Raw genomic sequence first — 25,666 nt, 5'->3', positions numbered from 1 at the left:
ATGTGAATTTGTGAATAAATGCACGTCTTATTTAGGTCAAGTTTCGGGCCGAATATTATAGCGCACTTATGCCGCACCCTAAAACACATAATTTCAATAAATCGAAACCGTTCTTGACCAAATTAACATGGAAGATGTTCATTCGAAAGTCGCTACTGCGAACGGTGTGACAATTCATTTTTATTGTATTTATATATGTATTTATTTATTTCGAGGCTATTTAAATTAATTTTCGATCTCGAACACGCAACTCACTGCTTAAATTTTATTTTGCTTAATTAACCGCCCGGCCTCCTCGCCGATTCTGACCAGAAACTGGCACACAGAGCTGGGATCGAACCCGCACCTCTCTGCGCCAATCCTCGTACTTTGAACTGTAACCTCTGGGCCACAGGGCCACCCTATACTGAGTTTTCAAATTATTAATTCGACGCATTTAGCCTTGATATTATGTACTTATTCGATAACGCATTGATTTTTCCATCGAAAAAAACTATTCAACCATAACATAAGTGAGGCTCTATAATCGCAACACAAATTAATTTTCTCAGATATTCGAAATTTTCAGGGAAAATACCATCATTTGAAGCTATATTTTATTCATCGAAGTTTAATTGCTTTCCGAACTGTCTATTCAAAAATAATCAAATAATCAGCTCCCAAAAACATCAAAATGAACAACTGAGGAAAACATAACATTAGCTGAATGAAAAAGGAAGTATTTATTTAAAATAGTACCTTGTTCTACGATGATAATTTGTTCATGTATGTTCTCGAATAACATTACGATATATCTATTCAAACAATTTCAGTATGGTTTTTCATCGAAATTTGAACACCCCTGGATCTGAAGTTTGCGAAGGACTCAGCTCTCTGAGAAATTGTTTCTGCTGTTCACGCTGCCTATCGACCTTAAGTTTGTCCCATTTCTCGGTGCCGAAGACGCTCGACTTGACCAAAGAGTTCCAAGGGAGCTCAACGAGACCAACTTTCTTGGCGATGGCCGATCTAACCCTGCAAATGAGACGCGGACTCAAACCCTGCAAGTTTTTCGGACGACTATGTCTCGTCCAGCACGAAGATGTGATGAGTTCGTACAGAATGATTGACTTGCCATTTTAAATCTATGGGGATGATATATTAATATTTGTTTATATTATACAGCATTATATTATATTATATAGTACAAGAATCGGCGACAGGCTGATTCTTCTTGATGATGATTCGATATGATAGTTATGTCACGTTACTCCTACGTATCAATTGCACATGACAAAAAATTCCGCAACATATGGTAAGTCAGTTGGAATGAGGTGCTTGCTGTTTTTTCCAATGGTTAATAATTTCAAGCAATATAAATTTCGTTAGATAATATTATTTCATTTTGCTGAATATTATAGTTGAAGCCCTCGGGATTGTGGTTCAGATTATTATTTTAGTATGGAGACCCAACAGTGTGTATCTTTAATATAATTTCACAAGACTTTTAATAAAAATTAGAACAAGAACCTCATTTAAATATTAGGTCACACACGCCGATACCATTTTGCGAATTCCCGAATACTACGATTTATACCGATGGGAAAGATTGGTAACAGAATTACAATGTATCCATTATATTACTGTTTTTTTAAACCAAATGTAATTTTTCTTTTTGGGGAGAGGGCTGTTCCCCAGTTAAATGTTAGATTATAGGTTAAGCGGATGGCGGATTACATATAGAATTATCCATCACTAAGTACAAACAAATCTTAACAAACTGAATATCTACAAATATCCTCATTTTTCACTTTTTCTTTTTTCATGGGTTTACCTGTTGGCGAAGTGACTTGCAGATTCGTCTTGCCCTCTGCGCATGGGCGGGAGGTAGTGCACGTCACACACAATTGCCCATGACGTCATCATGGACATGCAGTAGGAGGTGAAGCCTCCTTCGAACCAAAACGCATCCCCGTATACCGGGTCAAACTTGATGGCGATCGGGAAAATGTCGCAGTCGACCTACACAATAGTAGTCAATTAGTGACAGCAGAAAAGTCAATAAATATAGCAGCGTGAATTATTCTTGAATTTATTTCTAATGCTGGATTAACTGAAACTACTCGAACGCGGTCAAAATCAGTGACTGGACGGAAAATATCAATGACCATGAAGAAAAGTTAGGGGCCAAACAAAGTAAATAAACATAGGCTAAAGTTCGTTAATCACGAAATAAGTTTTTTGCGTCCCTCATGGAGATAGTAAACCTTTTTTTAAAGTAATAAACATGTTGAATATATCAATAATTAGTTACCTCAAATGCCCCTTTCCGGAACTCCAAGATGGCGGTGTTGTTGACGCACACGCCTTCAGGGAAGATCAGGATCGGGGGCAGCTCGGGATGCTGCGTGTGTTCCCACAATCTTCAAACACGGAGCTTGTCAATTACCTTTGCCAATAAAATGCACTAATAATTCATTGGTATCAATTCCCCTTCAGGCGGTTGATGTAGAAATTATTTAATGATTGGGCTGAAGCTGAAATTATCTGCATGCCTCTGATTGTCTGCATCAAACAAATATATTATAAATACAGGGATCAGCCGAACTGGCAACGTAATGCATCGAATGTGTGTACGTATAGCTTGATTCGTTTAGTTTGCTTCTCAACGAGTAAAGGTTCTCATCTATCGGGGCCAAAAATTATTGAAAAATATTAACGATTTAGTAACAAGAAACATAGCATTTCAGGCTTTTCCATAAATAAGATGCATAAACGTAGACAAGACATGAGCTATGAGTGCTCATGTCATTAGCGCACAGGCGGGTGGTGGCTTGTCGGTCCCGAGCGTCGGTTCTCTCGAACCAAATGTGCGCCGAGCTCTTGGCCAGGGCGCTCATGAACATCCCAAGCAACCCTTTCGTGCGCTGGCCCACCTGTCAATTCATTTCAAAGTTTAGATTAAAAATAATGGGATAGGGGACGGCGCAGTTTCACCTGTTCATATTTTGAGTTCGTGCGTGAGCGCCTAAGACAATGTGATAACATGCGAGTATTATCCAACAGTGAATTCATGCATTGAAAAGCTAGCATATATTTGTCGAGCACCTATCGTCGAAGGAAATTTATGTTTGCGCTAAAAGAAGAATTTGTTTGCATTCTCGAATCATCAAACTGTCTTGTTTAAATTCTCTAGATATTAGTCAACCGAAAATTGAGTAAGTGATGATACTAATACCATAAACGATTCGCTGTTTAGCCTGGATTAAAGCAGTATGGAAACACTCAGTAATTTCAGTGGAAACTTTGAGATAAATGGCACATGAAATTTTCCTCAAAATTCAGTACTTGTCCTAGGAATGGCTTTAAGAAACAGAAGCGCAGCGGCCTGACCATGTCATAGCAGTTGTCGGTAGCCAAGATCATGCCGTCAATGGGGGACGTGTGGTTGGCCACAGCTATTCCTCCGCTCGGACGATTGTGTTTGTCATGGAACCTTCAACACAGGCAAGAAAATATCATGTTAGGTGGACATTTTGGAATAAAACTTCGTGAATCTAAATTTCCACTTTGGCTATTCGATAGCAGTTTTAAGGTTCTTGAGCATCGTCAAAAATTTCAAGTCTGTATGTATTCGATATTCTTGTACCACCATTTCATTTTATTTCATTGTTTGTGATTTTTAAACTGGCACAACCATTGAAACACAAATCATGCCTTATTTCGATATTTAGCGAATGAATTATTCCGATTAAAGCTTAAATTTTACAACCTCGGCACAGAGGAACATTTGTTTGGCGACAACTCATCTCTGTTTTTGATCATTTTCTTGTGATATTCCTCCAACTAGCGTTTAGATTACCTGTGTGGCAATAGGAATAGTCTTTGGTGTAACCAAAATTGTACAACGTGGAACAGTTCGTAATAAACCTACACCGACTACGGGTGTACTTCCCTTTGCTCCTTCGCCCACCACTCATCAACGTTGGTCACATTAATCTCTTGTGTTACACTCCCCCACCTGGCGACGACTGAGAGGGAACCTGCCACGAAGTCGAAGCCCCACGAGACGACGTACGCGTTGATCATTCGCTTGAAAGGACCCTGGGGCAGCCTCCCCACCATGAAAGTCCAGAGCGACAGGTTGGTCAGGGACAAGATGAGGACCAACACCCGCATGGGCATCAAGAAACAGTACCGGATGATCAAACCGATGAAGAAGAACCCCGCAAGAGTTCTGCTCTTCGCAATCTCCTTTTTGCGAACGATGGTCCTAATGGAAAATAAACTGAATTAAAACAGCTGCTGAATTGTAAATCTTTAGCAAACATGTATCATAATGCAGCAACTTAGATGAGTCTTAGGTAAACGCAGCAACTTAGATCAGGTAAACGCAATTATTCAAATTTAATACGCATCGTATTAGTGAAATGTAATCAATTCATGTCGACTCAAGTTCGACTTATTTATTGAGACATTTTCAAAGTAAAATAAAATATTCAATGTCACTAGTTCTCATATTATTATGAAATTATCTGCACACGCGTCTCCTGGCTGTGCACTCTTACTATAAAGTACTACTTTCTTCATTTCGAACCCCTGTTTGTTTAATCATCTTCTTATTTTACCGACGATAAAACATGATCAAGACGCGTTTATTTCAGCCAGAGGCGAGATGTCTTAACGACGGTTAGTGTAATTTGATGCAGGTCATACATATTGGCGATAAGCTTTTTCCAGTTTTAAACAGTTTTAATTAGAATGTGAAGTGTATTTCTTGTAATATCTTAGTGACACGCGATTGTCAGTTGTAATCCATGACTTATTATACATATATTTGTGGAAGTCAGTGTTCATGTCAGTCAGGAACTAAAATTTTCCTTTCGGAAAAATTCCGGAATTTTTCCAGCCCATAAAAAATAAGGGTTGAGGGAATTCGTAAAAAATGTCTATTTTATTTTTATTTAATTAGTTTTAAATTGTTTCATGCTTAATGCATGAAATGGTAGATTCATGCTAAATGGTTTTTTTTTGAAGAGGTTTCTGTTGTATTAACACAGTTATAATTTGGAAATTATAACAGGATTAGGGGAAACGGCGATTCTCAAACACCATCCCGCGCAGCGCTGAGGCCAGCTGCTTGCCGTTCATAATTTTGTTGTCATAATGAAGTACACAAGGCTGTTGTCACAATGTACAGTTCATAATGCTGTTGATTTACATATTTATTGTTTCCGAAGTTCATCAGCTTATGAGGATATTTCCCAGAATTTTTTTATGTTATTTCGTGTCAGCTTTCTTAGTTTTATTAAGTCTGCCCATAAGAATACAAATATGAAAATTCGAGATCGAGTTCTGACCTGGACAAGAGGTTCCATGTCTTGAGCTGCTCCCTAGAGAAGCTACTGTTTACACAGTTGTCCACGATGGCGCGCACTCCGGCCGACAAGTAAACCATGGGCGCGTCTAATGAAAAATGAAGCTCTTCTGATTTTTTAAATGAGCCATCTAAACTTTTCTGCTGATTTTCACAAGAAATTGAGCCCGGAATTTTTTGCATTTCCGTATGTTCAGCAACTGTTTCTGTTTTCTCGATCTCGGAGAAGATCTCCTCCCAGCTGGACTCGAGCGATTTAGAGTTTTGACTTGAATTAGGATGCTCCGCTTGAATTTTATATTGTATCACTTCTTCGTCCAAATTCTCTTGTTTTTCGAGTCCAATATCTCGATAAAAAGTGGTTTCAGACTCAGATTCATCGTCATCATCTGAGGTGAGGTCATCTACTTCGCCAAGACTCATCCTCCGTCTCATTTTCTCTTTATTGGCTGTGACGACCATTTTAACAGCGACCCAAGAGAACACGCGGTCGAGAACTTGGATGTAGAACCTCCTGAGCTTGAGCTTCCTTCCTACGGTCGCCACTAGCAGGAGTGTGGTGAAGATGTACCAGTAGACCGTGGCGGCGTAAGGCAGAGCGCTGCTCATGGCTGACCAAAAACAGGCGTACATTTTTTCAATTGTCGAGGGTTCTTCATGAAGAAACACTTTTCTAAGTGAATCTATTGTAGTCCAGATATCGTTTTCCAATGCAGGAGCAACATAATTACGAACATGATTCAAGTAATCCATCTGTAGATTATCAATATTGCGCACATATTCCGGACTGCGATACAGACGATACGCTGGAACACAGCAGCTCGCATCTCTGTGATATACTGAAGACAAAAATTGCCAGAGACTTCTTCTCATATGCTGCGCCAGTCCTTATCGCTCTTGAGTTGAACGACTCGAGTGGGATTGCCTGATAAAAGATGGATGGCCAAGCAATCTCGAGCTTAACAAGCCATTGGCTGTCAATAATAGTTTATCAACGACTATGAAATAATATAAACTTTTTCAAGAAAATGTTGAGACAATTAATGCGTAATTGTATAGCTTCGCAGTGTGTGGTTAACGATGACAGAAACAATCATATTTTTCGATTACCAAAAAGGGAATTACCCATTCATTTTATCACCAATGACTTTTGACTGACGAGTAAAATTATATTCACATCACTGTTTACACTTGTTTGATAATGACCAATCGACGTAAATAAATAACTACGCGGCTTGAATGAACCGACGACTTACAAACAAAATTTAAAACTTCAAACAAACTTACAAAGTAGTGTCCTTCCGATCAAATAACGTAGAAATAACGTTTTATCCTCGTAAATGAAAAGTTTAAACGCTTAATGAACGTAAACAGCTTGGTGGGGTATTTGTGTCTACAATAAAGTGATATCACGTCGTGTGCACGCTGTACCGTCGGACGTGGAGACGATCGGTAGGTGAACAGAAGTGGTCTTCTATCTCGAGTGTTGTTATCAGATCGAGAGGTCGACCACCTGTGATGTGTGATCATCATGCGGTTATGCGGTCAACTCGACAATTCTATTCGGAATTGTATAGCGGGTTATCAAACAGCGGGTTATGCCGCATAACTCCATGCACATTACACAGTCCATGAGTGAAAAATTAGATCAGTCCTCACTGCAGTGAGTGACAGATAGTGAATTTTCTCGTCCGTCCGTCCGTGAAGTCACGGACGGATGGACATGACGAGCACGATAGCTCCTTCTTTCAAAAATGAGAACTTGTGCTAAAAGGCTGCTTGTAGCATCTCCACTTGGAGTCAATTTGTTATAAAGGCTGATTATTATATTTTTTTTTTTAGTACAAATCTCAATGAATAAATGGATTTAAAATTTTGGATTCCGATCAGCTAAATTCGAGATCAAGGGTGTGAAATCGCAATTCCACATGGACGTTTCAGATAACATTTTTGTTTGGACCTTCAGTCACCAGTTTGTCTTGCATCGTAGTTTACCTGTCATTTCATTCCCGTGTTCTGTTCATATGTGCCATAGGAGTTGATTATTTAGGTAAGTCACTGCACGTCCCCATTTGTTTTTTTTTCATGCTTCTTTACCCGGAGAGTCAACCTATTATCTTGCATCAAAATGCCTAAATTATAGGATTCATTGCTAAAATTCTGTTTGGTCATCGTGCAGATACTGTTAGTTGTCCGCAGACTGCCAATAAAATTCTTTGGAAACTCCGATTATCCAGTTGTGAATATTCTCGGATTATCCAGTTATAGGAATATTCTCTGAGACGCTAGTGCATAACAGAGAGTTTAAAAGTCTCAGGGATTAGCCTACCTATCCCAGGCCACGATTAGTTTACCAGCCAGTTAGTTAGCTAAAGACGCTGAGTAGTTCTGGGTCGCGCACAGACAATTCGTTCGCATGGCTTCGTGGTGTATTTTAACTTTTTTTGTTTCGTCAATCCGTGGGATCTTCGGCGCAGTATTTTTTATAGAGCTAGATTTGCATCAAGACTTGAATGTTTCACTCGAGTAGGAAAAAATTTGTACATGTATTAACTGTAATATCCTATTACTATCATAAAATTTCGATTGTCATTTATTTGTGTAGATAACGATTTTTATGTTGACTTGCGGTTTATATTTTTGTAATATTAGTTACGGATATATTTTCGAAACGATTAAACAATAATTTTTGATGGAACGGAACATTAAGAACGAAATGAATAAATATACGGCCTTCTTTTCTGCTACGACCGTCTGAGTTACCGGTCTGCCATTTCTTGAATCCAGTGGAAGACGCAGACGGTAAAAAGATGATGATTATACATAGTTGGGGAACTATCCGCCTTAGTAATATTTCAATTTTATTACAGTTCGGTTCAAGTCTTGAATTTATTATTTTAAGAGATTTTCCTGTTTACCTCACCAACTCGTATCAAGATGGACGCTCTACAAAACGATCAAGTCCTATATAAACTCTAAAATTCTATTTTTACAAATTATTCTAAAAAATACTGGTATGAATGGTCATTAATATGGTATCATGAGCCATCGTATGCTCAATAAATATACGAGCCACGCAAGGCATGTTCTTAAAACATACTCTACCAGTCGAGGTGAGGACTCCGATTGAACGATTAGAACAAAACTTAATCCCAACTTGGACCAGGATTTGCGTCATGTTAGACGCATTTTCACAATGCGTTATTGTACTTGATTAGCCAGAGAAGTATGGAGGTGACAAAATACAATAATTTATGGAAATCTAGGAATTTGTCCGGATGCTTTTTCAGTGGCGATCGGGACCAGTTTCAGTCAGAATAAATGAATTTTTTTGAAAAATCACTATTCCACCGCTTCTTTTCGTATAGTAGGCTACCATCAATTCGACGCTCAAATGCCGGTAATTTTCAGAGTAATGTACCCACCGTTCGATATACGGTGAATTTTTAGTTAAACTAAAGCGAATTTTACAGTCCATATTTTCAACATGACCTTTTCTCGTTTTCAAAATGATGAATGATGAACTCAAAGACTGAGGTACTGAAGAGAGAGACTCGTGGAGCTGCAAGTCGAGTTCAACTCGGACTTTAGAGGGGGCCTTCGCCTGTCAAGTTAAACGACGTCGCGAACTCTGAATTTCTCAGGGAAATTTGAGCCAACTTGGAGGCCTGTGCCTGTCTGGAATTGGGTTAGAATAATTGAAGGACCTCGCATAACCTCCTGATTTTCTTATGACTAAATTTCGCTTGTATGGGAGGCAGGAATTAAGGAGTGGATTAAACGAAGCAGGAATTATGGAGTGGATAGAAAGAGGCAGAAATTATGGAGTGGATAGAAAGAGGCAGAAATTATGGACTGGGGAGTACGAGGCAGGAATTAAGGAGTGGATAGAACAAGGCATGGAGTATGGATTTGTAGGATGACGCCAGGCGAGGCTTCACAGAGCGCATTAGGCGCAGCGAGGCCGAATAATGAAAATAATAAGTTCCATAATATGTAACTTTGTAAGTAAATACATATTCCCAAAATAGCGTCGAGTTTCATCAGGAAGAGGACGAGAAGTGGCGCTGTGGTTCGTGAGCATTCAGGTGTTGCAGGTACGCTGGAGACGAAGAGGAGGTCAGGGAGGGTGCCAGGGGCACGAGGAGAGCCCCGCTCAGGAGGAGAGCAGCAGCTGCAGCAGCAGCAGCAGCGGCAGCAGCCGCCGCAGCAGCAGCAGCAGCAGCTGCAGCAGCAGTGGCAGCAGCAGCAGTGGCAGGTCAAGCAGGCGGAGCGTCTCTCACAGACGTCGGGTCCTTGGTCGGGTCGACATGTTTGTCAGGAGCATCGATCCCTTGCGCTGCGGCTATGTCTGATTTAAGCCCTTTTACCCTCTTTAAAAAACCAACGTGAAGACTTCTACCCAGTCAGATATCTAATACCGCATTGCATACCGTTAAAAATATTCCTAAGCACGTTTGACAACCCTGGTGTCTAATATACTTCGTTCATCCTATAGAAAACAAATGTTTATCACGCTTGGCTTACACTGCAGCTAATTTAGTCAAGCTTACCTTTAAACTCCACGTAAAAAACCCTATGTAAAGTGTTCAAGTGTCTCCACAATTCCACCTCGCAGCACATGAAAATGTGACTAGTTTGTCATAGATTAGAAATGCTTGTGAAATTCTGTACTCAAACCGAACTCCCTGCATGTCCCTCAAGACCGAAAACGTATGTGTGTGATCTCGATACATATAAAAATGTATAACTCAGAACTCACTGCAGTGAATGACAGAGAGCGCATATTCTCGTCGACGAAAACGTGAAGTCACGGACGGACAAACAGACAGACGGACCAATTATCATACCTGATCAGTCTCGGTATATTAAAACATAAACATGAGTCTGCAGTCACTACTTAGTGACGCCCACTAAACTATCATGCCTAATCAGTAACCAGCTGTGTTAATAGATAATTTAATGAAAATTATGTCGCACAAAATCAATCCTGATGACGTCGTAGTAGAATTATATTTAATTCTTCCGAATTTTAAGAGACATCTGAGATAATTTGCTGTAAAAATTAAAAATTGGGTCATGTGAGCGACATGAATGTTTTTAGAATCAACGAGTCATGTTTGAGAGATTCGATGAAAATTATCTGGAGAAAGTTTGTATAATTCACTGACCAAATTTTTCATGTTAAGTCTTGTTTTCACTTTTACTTGTTGCACTAAAAATTTGATAAAAAGTGATATAATCCAACAAAATAGATGTGGAATTTGCCTCTATTACCCGAGGTTGTTTGTCCCAGATTCTAATACAGTAAGGAGGTGCGATTTCGTGAGAACAATTCTTGAATTTTCATTGATGTTAATTCCAAACCATTATATATGTTATTAGTATTTGATGTTTCTTCTGTCGGAAAAATTCTTCTACAGTTTAGTCTCAAAATTAAAATTGTGCTATTCTTTACATTCTTGCTCACTGATTCGCAATTATTTGCATAAAAACGAACTCATTTAAAATATTTGTCAAGGCTAAAGTCATGTCAACATTTTAAATGACAATAATATTGATTACGATATTAATAATAAGATTTTCCTTTTTAATAGCTTCAAAACGTAGATATTCTTCGGTCGTATTTGTTCTGAATTAAATTCTGTACATTGGGGTTTCTCGGGCGTAGAAACAATCGCAAAACTTTCTTTCAAAGGGCTCACTTCAGCTGAAAGTTAATTAAAATTTCAACGTAGGTCAGACGTCCGGAATAATAGCTTCTTGTAATCCACACGCTATAGCTATGAATATTGTAAATAATTAATAGAATTAATCGGAAAATTCATAGAATTTGCATCCAAATGCAAATTCGATTTATCCAATGTATATGGTAGCGGACGAATTTGATTACGGAGATGCAGAGACCCTCGAACAATAAATGCCCTGCGGTTGTTACTTGTCGGCTGAAAATTTAAATTCCAGTATGAATGTCCTTGGGTTCATTCCAAATTAAATCGTGTGTGTTAGGTTATTGATAGATCTGGTTTTAATACTGCTTCTAAATTTCATAATTAATTTCCAATTTTATAACACTGTTGAGAACCGATGAATATTTCGGAGTTTATTTCCAGAAATTATATTATACGAGTGAAGCATTCGCATGTGAAGCATTACCTCCATTATTAAATGAGTTGAGCATTCACCTTCATTGTTACATGAATGAAGCATTCACCTCCATTATTATGTGACTGAAGCATTCACTTCCTTTCCTTAAATTCTAAAGATTTCATCAAGCTATAGCATTTAAAATTTATTTTATTGCTCGATGAAGTTGTCGCACAACTTATACTTGCATTTCGTTCATTCATGAATTATTTCTGCTTATTATCTATATTCAAATCATTCCATTCATAAATTTCAAATTACTTATTATTTTCAAACATTCATGTTCGTCTTCATAACGGCTTGAGACAAACAATTAGTCATTTATTGATATTGGAGAAAAAATTTTCCTCATCAATATTTTCCATTCGTTCTAACTCTAGTTAGTCAAGAAGAATATTTGTTCAGTTAATGAAGCGTGTATTTGATGGTGTGGGGGAAACACTTTATATCGAGGAAAGTGTTTACCGCCGCTATTCCCTCACACCGACGCATCTTGTTTGTAAGTTGAAGAGCTTACTGGCACACTGCAAACGCTGCTGGAAAATTTCATTTAATATTTTATACTTTAAGGCTTATGAATTTCTTACTGAAGTGATGCAGAGTTTTTTTTCATTGTCAGCAATAGGTTCTGCTGCTGATTTTGAAGATACAAGGCCATTTATAGTGAGCCAATTCAAAATGAATATTCAGGTTAAATATCATGTGAATGTTAATCGTGAAACGTGGATGTGTTGGTAGCCAAACTCGCTATGATGTGAGCTCGGTTTCTCCATCAAGTGAAAATAAATTCTGAAGCAGAAACCTGCGCTAACATTTTTTGCTAGTACGTCGCGTATTGAAATAAAACGTGAGTTTCTGTTTATAGTAAAACTCTGTTTATGGCTCCAGGCAGTATCCTGTAAACCGCAGCGTTCCTCAGAGTCAAAGGTAACAACACTGTGAAGATTGAACGATCTTTTGTAAGTCGGGCTGAAGAAAGGGGGGAGAGCTTAAATCAATTGTTTATGATATGCAATAAATAGTTGTACGAACTGCAGTGAACGTGGAGCGATTCTAAGATGTCGTGACGCATGCGTGACGTAGCTACAACCACCTGTAGCGGTGCAGGAGCAACAAGTGGGCGACGTCTGAGTGGATCAGAGACCGCCCCCGCTGTATCATGATTCCAATCCCGTCTTTGTGTAAAAAATAACCTGACTAGCTTCACATGTTTTAAATGGTTGAAAGCGTCAGGTTTACCCTGCAATAAAATGTATTCATTGTAAATTTTTTAAGCTAATTTTATTAGCTTCCTGCCCCCATTGTGCTCAGTCAATAATTCTTGTGCAGTATATACGTTAAGTTAAGCTCCACAATGACTAGTTTATACACTGCAATCACACTTGTGTAGTGATCGCATTAACGGGACTGCTTCATTGCTTGTGATATTGTGCCACGTCTCCTATTATTGTTATTAGTGTTAATAATAATAAATAATAATGAATAATATTCATTGAAGGGTTTTAGAACATGATTTCAATCGGCAGATATACGTAAGAAAGCTTTGTTATTCACTAGTACCACTACCAGGCATATGGATTCTAGTCAGTCAGCGTGGTCGACGGTATCTGAGTTCATCGTAATTCATGCTGCATTTATTATACACCCTTTCAAGAAATATAAAGCTAGCCATTGGTTGATCACAATACGAGTTCTATTAATCTCTCCATGATTAGTAAGGAAATAAAATTTCGCTAATAAGCCATCGACAGGCTCAATGATTTATTATTTTGATGAAAATTAGGGGGCCAAACTATATATAATTTTCCAACACTTTCAGCCAAAATTGTGCAACAGTTAAGGGGTACACATGCCCATCATGCTGGTCAATGCCCGAAGCAGAAATGTTTTAAACATTGAAACCAAATCTTGTATCTGGGATAATTGACACCGTCAACATATGCATGATATGCTCTGAATTTTGTCTGTGTTAGTCTGCAGCGTTTGTTATGATGAATATTTTTGAACACGTGTGCGTCCGGGCGAGCCAAATTGGAATAGTTCATGCAAGTTCACTCGTCCATTTACTCTTTCCTGTACAGTGACTCGCAGCGTAGGAAGCCACGCATGGAGTAAGCCGACACCGCGCATTGTTCCAAATGGTAATCTGGCTCCCCTTAGGAGACCAGAACGCGTTATTCCTCCCCAGTCAGGCGTTATACGCCAAAACATCCTTTGCATACTGCCCCCAATTCAGAATTATAGTCCTTGCCACGCATCCAAGATCCCTGCACTGGACGCTACTGGGTTCTCTAGTTTGAGAGATGCTCTATTAAAATTATTTGCCCTCACAAATTTCGTGTTTATAATTATTTGTGCAACGTAATAATGTTGGTTTGTGATAGATGTATATCTGCCCTATTCGTTTCGATTGCCATGGAATCAAACAAAATTTATATTACCACGTCTCTGTAGTTATGCTCAAGAATTGCTTCCATTCCTGACAACCCTGACTTTGGTCAGCACGGCGCTCAGCCTTAACCCTGACTTTGGTCAGCACGGCGCTCAGGCACAACCCTGACTTTGGTCAGCACGGCGCTCAGGCACAACCCTGTCTTTGGTCAGCATGGCGCTCAGCCACAACCCTGACTTTGGTCAGCACGTCGCTCAGGCTGTCGCTCTATTGATCTTCAGCTGAGCGCACTCGCCAGGTCATCGGCAGGGACCTCCCATCGTCCGCCCCCTCACCCCAAGCTGTGTCATAATAAAAATTATTTAAGCTTAAATGAATTAAATAAATTGCTCTGCTTATTTCTTTGACTTCAAACTGTTTGTTTCGCAATCGCAAGTGTGCGTTTTCAAAATTGAAATCTTGGTCAATATTTAAAGCTGGACGCGACAAGACTAATTGTTGACCGTAAGGCGTACAGTTTTTGGTTCCCAATTAGAAAAAATCAGGAGTAAAGTGAAGGTGAATTACGATTATTGTTTCCTTGTTTTGATCAGATATTCTATAAATTTTATGCACTGGCAAACGATCGCACGTGAATGTCGTATGTAGGATTAACCTTAGATATAGTGTTGAAAAATACTCTTATGAAATAAAAATTGCAAATTTTTGTGAAGAAATCAAACGTAATTAAATTCATTGCGAACAGAAGAAATTGAAAAGATTTCAATAAAGAAATCTTGTCATATAGTTAGAACATGCATGAAATTTACCCCCACTGCTTTTTTTCGCGAATTTGACCTTGTGTCAGGTACAGCCGAGGGTTCAGCTTCAATGCTGCTGCGTCTCGAGGGGAGTTGAGGGTGTATGAGCCACGCTTATACACCCACGAAGATTCAATTCTAAAAAAAAATAATTGTATATGAATTCAAACTCGACTAAGACATTTCTGTACGACTTTATATCGTTACTTATCATTGTAATAATGGTGCCTAGCTCCTTGAGGTCAATCACAATGAACAGCGTAAAGCCACGCTCTTCAAATACTGAATGCCAAGGGCACGTAACAAGCAGTGATGCAATCCATGCTGCGTGACCAAAGATTGCTATTTGCGATTAATATATTGCTAAAATTAATTATTGCTAAGTGAATTATTCATTATTATAACATTTGTTATTATTAATTGTTATTAAATTTATATATATATTATTATTACATTTTTATTGATTGATTCATTTTTAATAAATTTTTAAGTATTAATTATTATTAAATTTTTTATCATAAATTATTAATATATTTTTACTTATAAAATATCATTACATTTTTAATTTAAATTAAGATAAAATAATCTTTTCTTCCATTGCATTAATAGTTTGGCGGAAATACAATAGCTGTTTTATATCTCAGGCGGTACCCGATCATTTATAATTACTAATTTGATACCGGACAACTAAAAATAAGATACGGCATATTCTAGAATGGAAGCCCCTCTTTCAAGCTGTAATATGAAGGCTCAATTCAAAAAAATATATATATTGTATATAAATTCAAACTCGACTAAGACATTTCTGCAGGACCTTATGTCGTTACTTTTCATCGCGAGAATGGCGTCTAGCTCCTTGAGGTCAGTCACAATGAACAGCGCAAAGCAACGATCTTGCATGAATTAACTGGTAAAGATACTACAAAATTGAGGTAAGTCCGCTATTGTCTCCGAGATGATTAAAATGTTTTATGTTCCTTAAGCTATAGAGAACATTTAGAAAAGGTCTGGAAAGAATTATAACGAAATCTTTCACGAACTTTTATCTTTAATTTTTTGATAAATGAGTAAAATATTCAAGTAGAAGCCTTACAATTTATTCGTTCTGAAACCCAAACGGTCTCAAGTTAAGTTGTTTGTATGGGTCTTTTGTGCCCGTAACGTTGTCACGAGATGCACGCAAAGTCGTCTACAAGCAATCCAGTTTTGCGGCAATCTTGGTTTGCGTAATTGAGTCTTCGAGGAATCGATGGAGCGCCGCTCCTGAGCCCTCAACGGTCCTTTCCTCCTTCGCTCGAGTCCTGCTACTCAAATTTAGTCGCAATTTGAGTCTTGCTCGAGACGAGGCCGAAGAGACTCACCGAGATCCCATACAATTGAGATCTTCGGCGGGGCTGGTGGGGACCAGCCTTACAATTGGGATTACCGGAGGGTTGGTAGCCAACATTTATATTGGGATGATCGGAGGGTTGGTGGAGGCCTGCTTTCCAAATGGGATCATCGGAGGGTTAGGGAAGCCATCCGCTTCATATTTTTCAAAGATTATCGTCAAGAGCATCGGAAAATATATCCCGACTCTAGGAGCAAGGTTGTCCATATCCATTACTTCATCCATTAATATTGTGCAAGAAATTGAATGGAAAGAAAATTCCAACGTATTTTTTCTCAACATATTACAAAGAATTAAACGTATTTTCATTGAAAATATAGCCATATTTTTGATATGCTTTTGAACAGATCTCCGCAGAGTTCCCAATGAAAACATTCATTCAACAATTTTTTTGTTTTTATATTATTGTTTAATTGACGATATAAGTAAACCAAAGATATTAGCAATATAGTGTAAGAATTTGGTTGCAGCAGCTATAATGTTTTCTCCTGTTTTTGAAGATTGATTAAGGTTTATATTGAATATATTTAGTGAAGATGTTGGCTGGGCTCCCTAGAATACAAATGTTTTAGAATTTACCTCAAAAATTAGCTGAATATTAGAAAACGATGATCGTATATCGGTTTGTTTTCTATTCAAATTTTGTAATTAATAATGAAATTCATTTTTTCAGAGACATGCGAATCTTGTGCCATAAAGTGAATTTTTCAGACAGTTTTAAATAAATTTCAATTTTTTGCAATAGTACATTTATAAAGTGATTTTATAAACCTTCTATCTACAATGAATGATCCCAGATATAGTCGATTTCATTAGAAAATTTCTTGATCTCACTTAAACGAAGACAGGAGCTTTTGTGAGTGTTTTTCTATCTACTTTTCTTCAAGAAATGTGAAGAGTGCACTCTTCAATCTGGCCGAATTAAACGATAAGAAGGCGTCGCCCAAGACCAGGCACTCTTTGAGGAAGAGCTTCAAGATCATCACAATGTTCAGTAAATTCTCTAAAGGTTCCGCTGGAGCTGTCAGCGGGAGCCCGCTAGCAGGCGGAGGTGGAAGCGACCCTGGCACTGGTAGTCCTGTAGGAACCAGTGGAGCAGATGCAGCAAGTGGTTCGAAAAGGGCGATGACTCCTTCAGGAGGAAGTGGTCCTGCATCCTCATCTACAAATGTAACTCCTACGCAATCCTTCGTGCCGAGCACTAGCACCAGCGGCGTGGTACAGCGGACTGCGGCTAACGGATCGACGGCCTCTGGAAGCTCGAGTTCCTACGCCTCAGGAGGCTCGTCACTCTTCAGCAAGCCTAACGGCACTACATCTTCCACTCCCCAGGCGGGACCCATCAGTGGAGGCATGAGTGGCATGATGAGCAGTGGTGTGATGAGTAGCATGATGGGCAGCAACAGTAGCGGGCTCCCACCCATGGATAAAGGACCTCTTGCCCAACAGTACGAAGTGGGCAAGCTTGTTGCGAGCGGGGGACCGTCATTTGTATGGAAGATCTACGAAGCATATCGAAAGTCTGATGCCAAGGTAAGAAGCATAACTTCTTTGTTTATTTTTATTTATTAAATAAATTTTGGTTAACTTTTACTCTTGTGTACTCGAAATGAATACAGGAACATAAGTGTACATATTCCATCACGATGAACGCAATCGAATTTTCTGGTGCCTCGTGAAAGCATCACTGTGCGTTCGTAAAGAAGTTCCGTGAACGCTTACGTTTCTTTGAACGACAACTGGACGGCTCATCCAGACAATAAAGCGTTTGAACAATTTAAAAATTTCCAAATAGAATTGAATTCTGTCCTATTCTGTCCTTGCAGAACGTCATTTCCTTGAAATGCACTTTATATAATCCAGCTTCAATAATTTATGTAACACAAAGTAGCGCGGCAAAAACGCGAAAAGTTGTTGATAACTTTTAATACGAGTCTGGTTGTTCAGAATAAGTCTACTTGTACTGCACCAACTCACCCCTGCTATGTTGTTTCTTTACGTCCTTGGTCCCAGCTCGATAACATTATAATTTATTTATTCTTTTTCGTTAGAAAAATTTCTTGACGAGCTGCCAGGCTGTTGACAGAAAGCATTTGCCAAATACATGTTGCTAAAAATTTATTTGCTTGAAGCGTACAGTTTTTCATGGGCTTCTTGTGTGAGATATTGCTGTGGTTATTATGTTCTTTGTCAATGTGTTGAGGTATTTATCGTGGGGGCTTTGGAGGTGCTAGGTCCAATGTCAAACGCGCCAAATGTTGTGTGCGGGTAAGTTATTACTTATCGATTCCTTGTTTGATGTGATGGCATTACTGCCTATTCATTTATTAACGAATTTGTCAATGTTTACAGTGTTTATATGCAAGTGTTTGCGTTTGCTAGTTTTTTATTCATTAATCTGTAAGACTTTCAGGAAAACCACATAGTTTCTTCACTCGGGAAAGTCAACAACAATCTTGGAGGGAGTGCAAGAGAATTAAAGACTCGACTTAATTCGCTCAAAAACTCATCCGAGCAGTTTATTGGATGCAGCGTGCAACAACACGTGCTCTAATCAATTAAAGTGAGTCGAATAATTTTACTTGGCTGGTATCGACCGCTGCGCACTTCCGTGTTGGTGCAGTCATTAGATCTAATGGCTTGCGTATAGCGGCTCGCGTGAGTCTTGAGGAATATCACCTTTGCTTGCTGCGTCGACACTTTAAAGTATAAGTTAATTAAATTAATTGCTCCAACTTCATACCCAATTAGATGTCCTAGAATTTTCCTTGTTTCCTGCGGCAAACCACTTTTCAACTCAAATTTTTATGTATTTAGTTAATGGCTTCACCTGAATAAGTTTATCCCACGATCAAAGACAATTTAAACTAAAAATATTAATTAACTACAATATGTCTCATATGACTTAGGAACCATATATTTTTTAACGGTGGATTACACAGTAGCAAAGTTTAAAGCTATAGGAGGCAATTAAACATGGTTTCACATACAGAATCTTTTAATAGATGCAGCTTTTTCCTGGTAATTATTGAATATTCAAGTTCTAGATGACGGTTTAACTTATTTCGTTTCAATTTATTACAGTTGCACACTTCCATCGACTTTACCTTCGAAAAATTCTTCATTTTGTTTGTACATACGAATGGTTCATTGCACTTTCCATAGAAACTCAAACAAATTCATTGAAAAGAGCAAATTTTCAGAAATTTTTTCAAAAGAAATCTTTTTCTTTATTTGACTCGTTCGTGCATAGCAGCGCACGCCATATGTACCACAGAAAATTTGCACACGTGATCTATGCAATGGTCACTAACAAGTTTCAACATTTCGAAACATTTTCGAACGAAACATATTAACATTTTTCGACAATTCCATTATGTTTCGTTATAACGTATTTCTCTTCTAGAGCACTAATGACGAAGGCGCTCAGAATTATAACCAACATTTCTTCGTGACCCAACTAAAAGTTTAATGACGAGGTTTCCTCGTTCGCTCAAGGATAAGTTTTGTTTAAAACAACTGATAAGTTACCAGCAGCCGTCCAATATAAAGTTAAGCTCCCTCACCTCGCTTATAATTAGTATGAGAACAAACGCGTATGTGTCAAAACTTTCGGTTCGCTTATGACTGTTATGAGAACAAACACGCCTACGTCAAAACGCTTTACTCGCTTATAATTTCTGTGCGAACAAATATGCGATGTAGAAACGCTCGACTCGGCTGTGACTTTTATTAGAGCAAACATGCATTCATCGAGAGCTGCAACTGCGACCGAGCGCGACACTCTATTCTCTTGACGCAAGTTTTGGCGCACCCCGACACCTGGGATTTGCTAGCACATTTTTTTCGTAAACTTTGGAGAATAAATTTACGGTAAAAAATATCCTTTCTACACTAATTGGCTTACTTTCGCTTCCCCAAACATTGATTGTTTTCTAACTTGATAACTGGAAAACGAAATAGGCTTTTTTCTCTTGTTCAAGCGATGAATTGGAGAAAGATAACTGAAAAAACACTGCTCAAAAGACCTTGTTAAAACAAAAATTATCAAGAATGTATCTGTAGATGTTGAGTTTTAAATTATTTTTTAACAATTAAACTCATTTATAAATGAGTAAAAATTTAAATTAATTGGAAATTTAATTTATAAATAAATTTTAAAATAATTAACACTTCAAGAAACATGGACCGCCTATATAGTGTTTAATTGTATTTGTCATGATCCTTTAAGATGTGAAGCTTTGGCAAAAGTTAAAGTTTTAGCGGCATTCCGTTATTCTTACATATATCAATAAACCTCGGAGAGACCCGAGCACTTGAAAAAGTATGACAAAAAGAGATATATACACAATGAATATTTCAACACGATTTTTTTTGATGCACTAAAGGTTAATCCAGCACTTCTACCCCTACTAATGCCAGAAGAAGCGCACGGCCCGGGAGTTAAAGTTGATGTAATTAGCCGGCATTGTAGGCACCGGCATTGACTTCAACATTTGCACAACTTCTTCAATCAATCGCAACTTAGTCCATCCGTCTTCTTCGCCGGCTAACACTTCAGTCTCGGGTGACGTGGCATCAGATCAATTTCTTCTTGGCAGTGCCTTTTATTCTCCAATGAATAATGGTTTAATTTCTGTCCTGGGTTTTTATTCTTCCCTTGCAGCGCTCGATTTCTTCAGTGATTAATTGCAACGTGAATATTTTCTTGCAAGTATTTGCCTCGTGATGGTAATCTAATACGGATAATTTTCCAGCACGATGATTACGATGTTACATATTTTTATTATTATTTGACATAATGTATGTGTATGAGGAGAACAATAAAAATAATCCTAACTCTACTAGAGAAGCGGTGAACTTAATACCATTGCAATTACAGCTCAAGTTATCTTCTCAAAAGTAACTTATATTCTCAGATGTACAGTTTCTTAGCAATCAGCAATAAACAAAAAGAACTGTTGAATTTCTTTGGCTGGAAGCCTGAGGCAACAGGGTCAGTAATTGCGGTCATTAATGACCGTAAACTGAGGCTATAGAAGACATTATCTCAGAACACGACAGAAAACAGTTTACCCTGGCTGATGGCGGTCACTTGTTGCTGCCACTGGAACGGAGGGGGGAGAAATTGCGACCACGCAATCCATGTAATAATAATCAAAAAGAATAAATAGGAGAGTGAGGTCGACGCGTTGTCTTGAACTGATTGGAAGTTTATTGTCCTAAACTGGGTAACAAATTTTAAAAATTCCAATTCTTGAGACCTGACGTTTTGAACAAGGATCCTCCATGTGCATTCCTGGGAAAAAGTCACCGAAAAAACGCATTTTAAAGTTTGAAAGTCGATCTCTTCTTTAATGCTTTCATATATATAGCGCCTAACCGAAGCGCTCGATATATTGAAGTTATTTGTGTCTCAAGAACCGCTTTCTTAGTCACATAGGGCTAATAAAAATCAAAATTTTGGCGCTTGCGCCACTCATGACTTAGGTAAATTTTAGTATTATGAATAAATTTTTAAACAGTTAACACTATTATGTTGTCTCGGCGTTGTACGGTATGGACTATTCTTGCAATTTAGGAATCACGTCTTTTCATATCCCCCCCGTAATCCAAGGAAAAAGTTTATAATTTTGAAGCTGAAGTATCATTTTTAAAGAGAGACCAGTGCCAACCCCGCAGTGACCAGGGGCCTTCCCTTCGAGTGCCTTTTTGGAATTTAATGGAAAAATTAACTTATAAACTTTTTATTTATTAAAAAAATTACAGTTAGGTATAATCCTAATTGAAAATAGTCACTAAATTATGAATTCCTATTCGATATTTGAATCTATCTTTCTCCCCAGTCTTCCTTGTCTGATGATTCCACCACTAAAAAAATTCAATTTACCTGTAATTTCCAGCCACGAAACTTATTACAAAGCTAGTTATCTTTCAGTACATATTTTTGCGGTACCAGGCTACAAATATGCAGACTTTGATAAAGATATATTGATTAAATATATACTGCAGCTGTTCGAGAAATTGAATAAATTTCAAGCATAAAATAATGATAATTCAGACGTCCGCTCCAGTGGCATTAGTCTATCCGCGTCACGACCCTGAACGTTCCGGTACTTTATTGCAATTTGAAAGTTCAAACTTTGATCAATTTTGCAATATTTCAAGTGAATGACCATAATTTATCCAGGTGACGTTTAAAGTGTTCAAATAAATTGGATATTAGACGTTCTTACAAGGGAATTGAATTTATTTTTCGCAATAAGGGACTTAAATGTTTTTTGGAAATTTATATTGGCAGTTTCAATTAGGCATTATTTGTCTGGGACCTCCTACAATATACTTTGGCTTGGAACTTAAACTCCGGCATGTTCGATGAATCGTACTCGAATTACTCCATGTATACTTTGTGTCACATGAAAACATAATATTAAATTGACGATAACTCTCCATCTCATGTTGAGTATGATGGGAGTGTGGCTAAGTTTGAATTTGTTGGGGACAGTTTACGATTTGTCGTCAACGTCAGTTGCCCAATCAATACAACTTGTGCGCAAATACGGAGAGGGTGCAGTTATAGATGAGCTTAAAGTATGAGGTTTTTAATATTTTTTAAAGTGTGCTTCGGGGCAAGCAAATCTATGCCGATTACTTATCTTTACCTGGTCCAGTGCACAGTCTAAAAGTTTTAAGAGATCAAGATCGTAAGCTTTTATTCAACTTTCTCTTGGCGCAGCTCAGAAGTTCGTTGTGAAGTGCACCGCGAGCGAGCATCAAATCGGAGCGATCAAGGGACTAAATGCAGACACAGGAATATTGTCGAATGATTGCAAGATTTAATGCGAAATTTGCTTTTCTGTATAGCGGTAAAATAAATTATATTAATTTTTTAAACCTTAAATATCATTGCGTCAAAAAATAGATTGCATGCTGATATCCGGTACATCATGCGATATAAGAAGGAAATTCTCTCGCCTTAAGTTTTCTTCTGTGCCTACCGTTGAAACCTTCGCTGAAATTTCAGTCGAAATCTCCGCCAAATAATTCATGTTCTCTAAACGGACGAATATCTTAACGCTTTTTCTGTTACATCATTTGTGTTGCTAACTTATTTCCTCACATGCTATCCAGTCACATTCAAGCAGAAGCGGCAGAACGAAGTCTTGAAATTTTGATGAGCTCATCAAACATGCAAGTGTGGCCTCCTCCTTAATACCCAAGCGCTATATCACATCAAAGAATTCCGAACATAAAGAAAAAATTGTTTGCCATGGACTTACAGCTTCCGCTTAGCTCTTGTTTACGTCATCAGGAGCCAAACGTCCGTTATTTAGTTTTAGGGTACTTGTATTTGAATCAATATTTACTTCAGTAAACTGCAAAACAAAAACACGCAAAATTTGCGTCTAGTTTTTTTCTCGTCGGAATTTATTCTACAAGTTAATGTAATTAAATGAAATTAATACATTTATTAAATTTTCATCCCGCTGAAAGCAATCTCATTTTTCTTTTGGAAAAAATTATCCGCATGATCAGATATTTTTCGTAAAGTTAAGATCACGTAAGTACATTTTTACGGTCATGCGTAATCTGATCATCGATGGACCACAGTAGTCCGGATCCGTGGCCACTTAAAATCCATTAGTGGTTACGATCTTATTGAGTGTAGATTCATTCATGCCTCAATTCATCCAATTTTTTTTTTCTATTTAAGCTTTTCGAGCGAAAAATTTCTTTTTGGGCTCATAGCGTCCCAGACCCATGTCGTATTCTGTATTTAGGTTCAAAGTAAATTAACTACTTCAAAACTTTCGACCTAAACTCATAAAATAAATGACAAATGTTATAAAGTTTGGGTAACACTCCTCGAACTCTTATCTAAAACAGCGAATGATGTTCTTTTTTCCATCTACATTTTGACGGTTACAGTATTTTCAACCAACGGGCTTAGTTCTGTTTTTGAAATGTCACTGATCAGCGAAACTCGGACCGTACGCTAAAAAGCGCAAGCGCGATATATCTGTGCTATAATACTTCTATTTTTCCACCGGTAAATAGTTTCCAATGTTCGGGAAAATTTTAGAATTTGTGTCATAAAATTGAAAATATATTAACAATCACTCCGATTCTAAACCCACTGATTTCTTATGAATGATAAACTTTTTTTTTTTTATAAGGCCTCCCACACTCACCATTCCAACAAAAAGGAATTAATTTTATTAATTAAAAACAGGGAATAGTTTCATGTCAATGATCAGGGCCCCGACCTTAACGCCTCTGATGGTGGCCTACACCGACTCCGAGAGTCACTGAGCTGTGACGCGAGTGAGGAGCGGNTGGGTAGTCCTCTCCCGCAGGTTCAGGGAGAGACAGGTCCTCAGGTGCCGGAGGATGCTTCTGCTGGAGCACTTCTCGGGTTCTATCGTCCCTCGGGGCAATATCATCCGATGATGCCAGCATACGCACAGCCCCCCTTATGTCACCATCGGCCAGCCTGCTGGCCACTCGCCTTCCGAGCTCTTGATCTCCGTCTCCGAGCTCTTGATCTCCGTCTCCGCAACTTAGTTTACGAAGGAAATTTTTCACCATCAGCCTCAATGGTTCGTTGAGTGTTGCTAGTATCGGATATGACCGCTACTTCAGTTCCAATGATTTTTCCTATACAGATTTAATTTACAATTTCAAGAATTCTAGCGTATGCCTCGATACAATTTTTTGTATTTTTGGCTTCGAGGAACTGTTTTTTATGATTTTTATGATTGACTTTCCCTTATATTTTCTTTCGGTTACCGTCTTTATTTTTCACGTGTAGTGATGAGCAGCAGCGCTAAAAACGCTCTCCCGACGATTGTGAACGTATATCCTCCTGCAAATTATTAGTTAATCTTTGAAGATCATTTTCAAAAAGTCTCGAGGCATACTTTGCTTGACAAATTCACCCTAAACTTTATTCTGAAAATGATAAAAAAAAACTTTATTGCGTTGCTTGAATGTTCTTTTAAAGCACTGTTGTAATTTTAATGACAACTATCAACATAATTAATTCATTTCATTTCGAAATAAGGAGGAACATTAATTCCTGAATCTGGCATTACTTTTTACTACACTACCCAGCGATTATAGTGAGGGCTAGACTTAGACATTGTGGTGAGGCTAGGCCCAGCCATTAAACTGAGGGCTACACCCAGCCATCATAGTGAGGGTAGACACAGTCACTATAGTGAAGGCTAGACCCAGCCATTATAGTGAAGGCTAGACCCAGCCATTATAATGAAGGCTAGACCCAGCCATTAAAGTCACGGTAGACACAGTCACTATATTGAACGCTAGACCCAGGCAATATAGTGAGGGCTAGACCCAGCCATTATAGTGAGGCTAAACCCAGCCATTATAGTGAAGGCTAGACCCAGCCATTATGGTGAAGGCTAGACCCTACCATTATAGCGAGAGCTAGACCCAGCCATTATTATGAGGGCTAGACCCAGCCATTATAGTGAAGGCTAGACCCAGCCATTGTTTAAGGCTAGACCCATCCATTATAGTGGGGGCTAGACCCAGCCATTATAGTGAAGGCTGGACCC

General features: G+C 38.3%; 2 protein-coding genes across 2 annotated transcripts in view; one reads left to right on the top strand and one right to left on the bottom strand.

Annotated features, from left to right (window-relative positions):
- Positions 1 to 570: 570 nt before the first annotated feature.
- LOC108673353 (glycerol-3-phosphate acyltransferase 3) lies at positions 571 to 6,178 on the bottom strand. Its single transcript, XM_018161168.2, has 7 exons — positions 5,340 to 6,178; positions 4,001 to 4,252; positions 3,373 to 3,475; positions 2,800 to 2,915; positions 2,294 to 2,402; positions 1,814 to 2,001; positions 571 to 1,014 (listed from the first exon to the last, which is right to left on the bottom strand). The coding sequence occupies exons 1-7, from the start codon at positions 6,107 to 6,109 to the stop codon at positions 822 to 824; spliced, it is 1,731 nt and encodes a 576-aa protein (XP_018016657.1). The 5' UTR covers positions 6,110 to 6,178; the 3' UTR covers positions 571 to 821.
- Positions 6,179 to 16,756: 10,578 nt separating this feature from the next.
- LOC108673350 (SCY1-like protein 2) overlaps positions 16,757 to 25,666 on the top strand; it is a 109,491-nt gene continuing 100,581 nt past the window's right edge. The window contains exon 1 of the mRNA XM_047883641.1: positions 16,757 to 17,618. Coding sequence (XP_047739597.1) covers positions 17,073 to 17,618 — 546 coding nt within the window. The 5' untranslated portion in view covers positions 16,757 to 17,072. The remainder of the gene's footprint in view (positions 17,619 to 25,666) is intronic.

This window comes from Hyalella azteca, unplaced genomic scaffold, assembly GCF_000764305.2.
Source record: "Hyalella azteca isolate HAZT.00-mixed unplaced genomic scaffold, Hazt_2.0.2 contig13371, whole genome shotgun sequence".
Taxonomy (NCBI): domain Eukaryota; kingdom Metazoa; phylum Arthropoda; class Malacostraca; order Amphipoda; family Hyalellidae; genus Hyalella; species Hyalella azteca.
This window is presented reverse-complemented; position numbering and strand designations above follow the sequence as displayed.

What these genes read in the sequence shown, in the direction of transcription:
- LOC108673353 (XM_018161168.2), bottom strand. Translation starts at nt 6,109, where the DNA reads ATGGATTACTTGAATCATGTTCGTAATTATGTTGCTCCTGCATTGGAA. An exon ending in TCCCTCTCAGTCGTCGCCAG is followed by an intron (nt 3,476 to 4,000) that starts GTGGGGGAGTGT and finishes CCTGTGTTGAAG; the next exon opens with GTTCCATGACAAACACAATC. An exon ending in CCGACAACTGCTATGACATG is followed by an intron (nt 2,916 to 3,372) that starts GTCAGGCCGCTG and finishes ATGAATTGACAG; the next exon opens with GTGGGCCAGCGCACGAAAGG.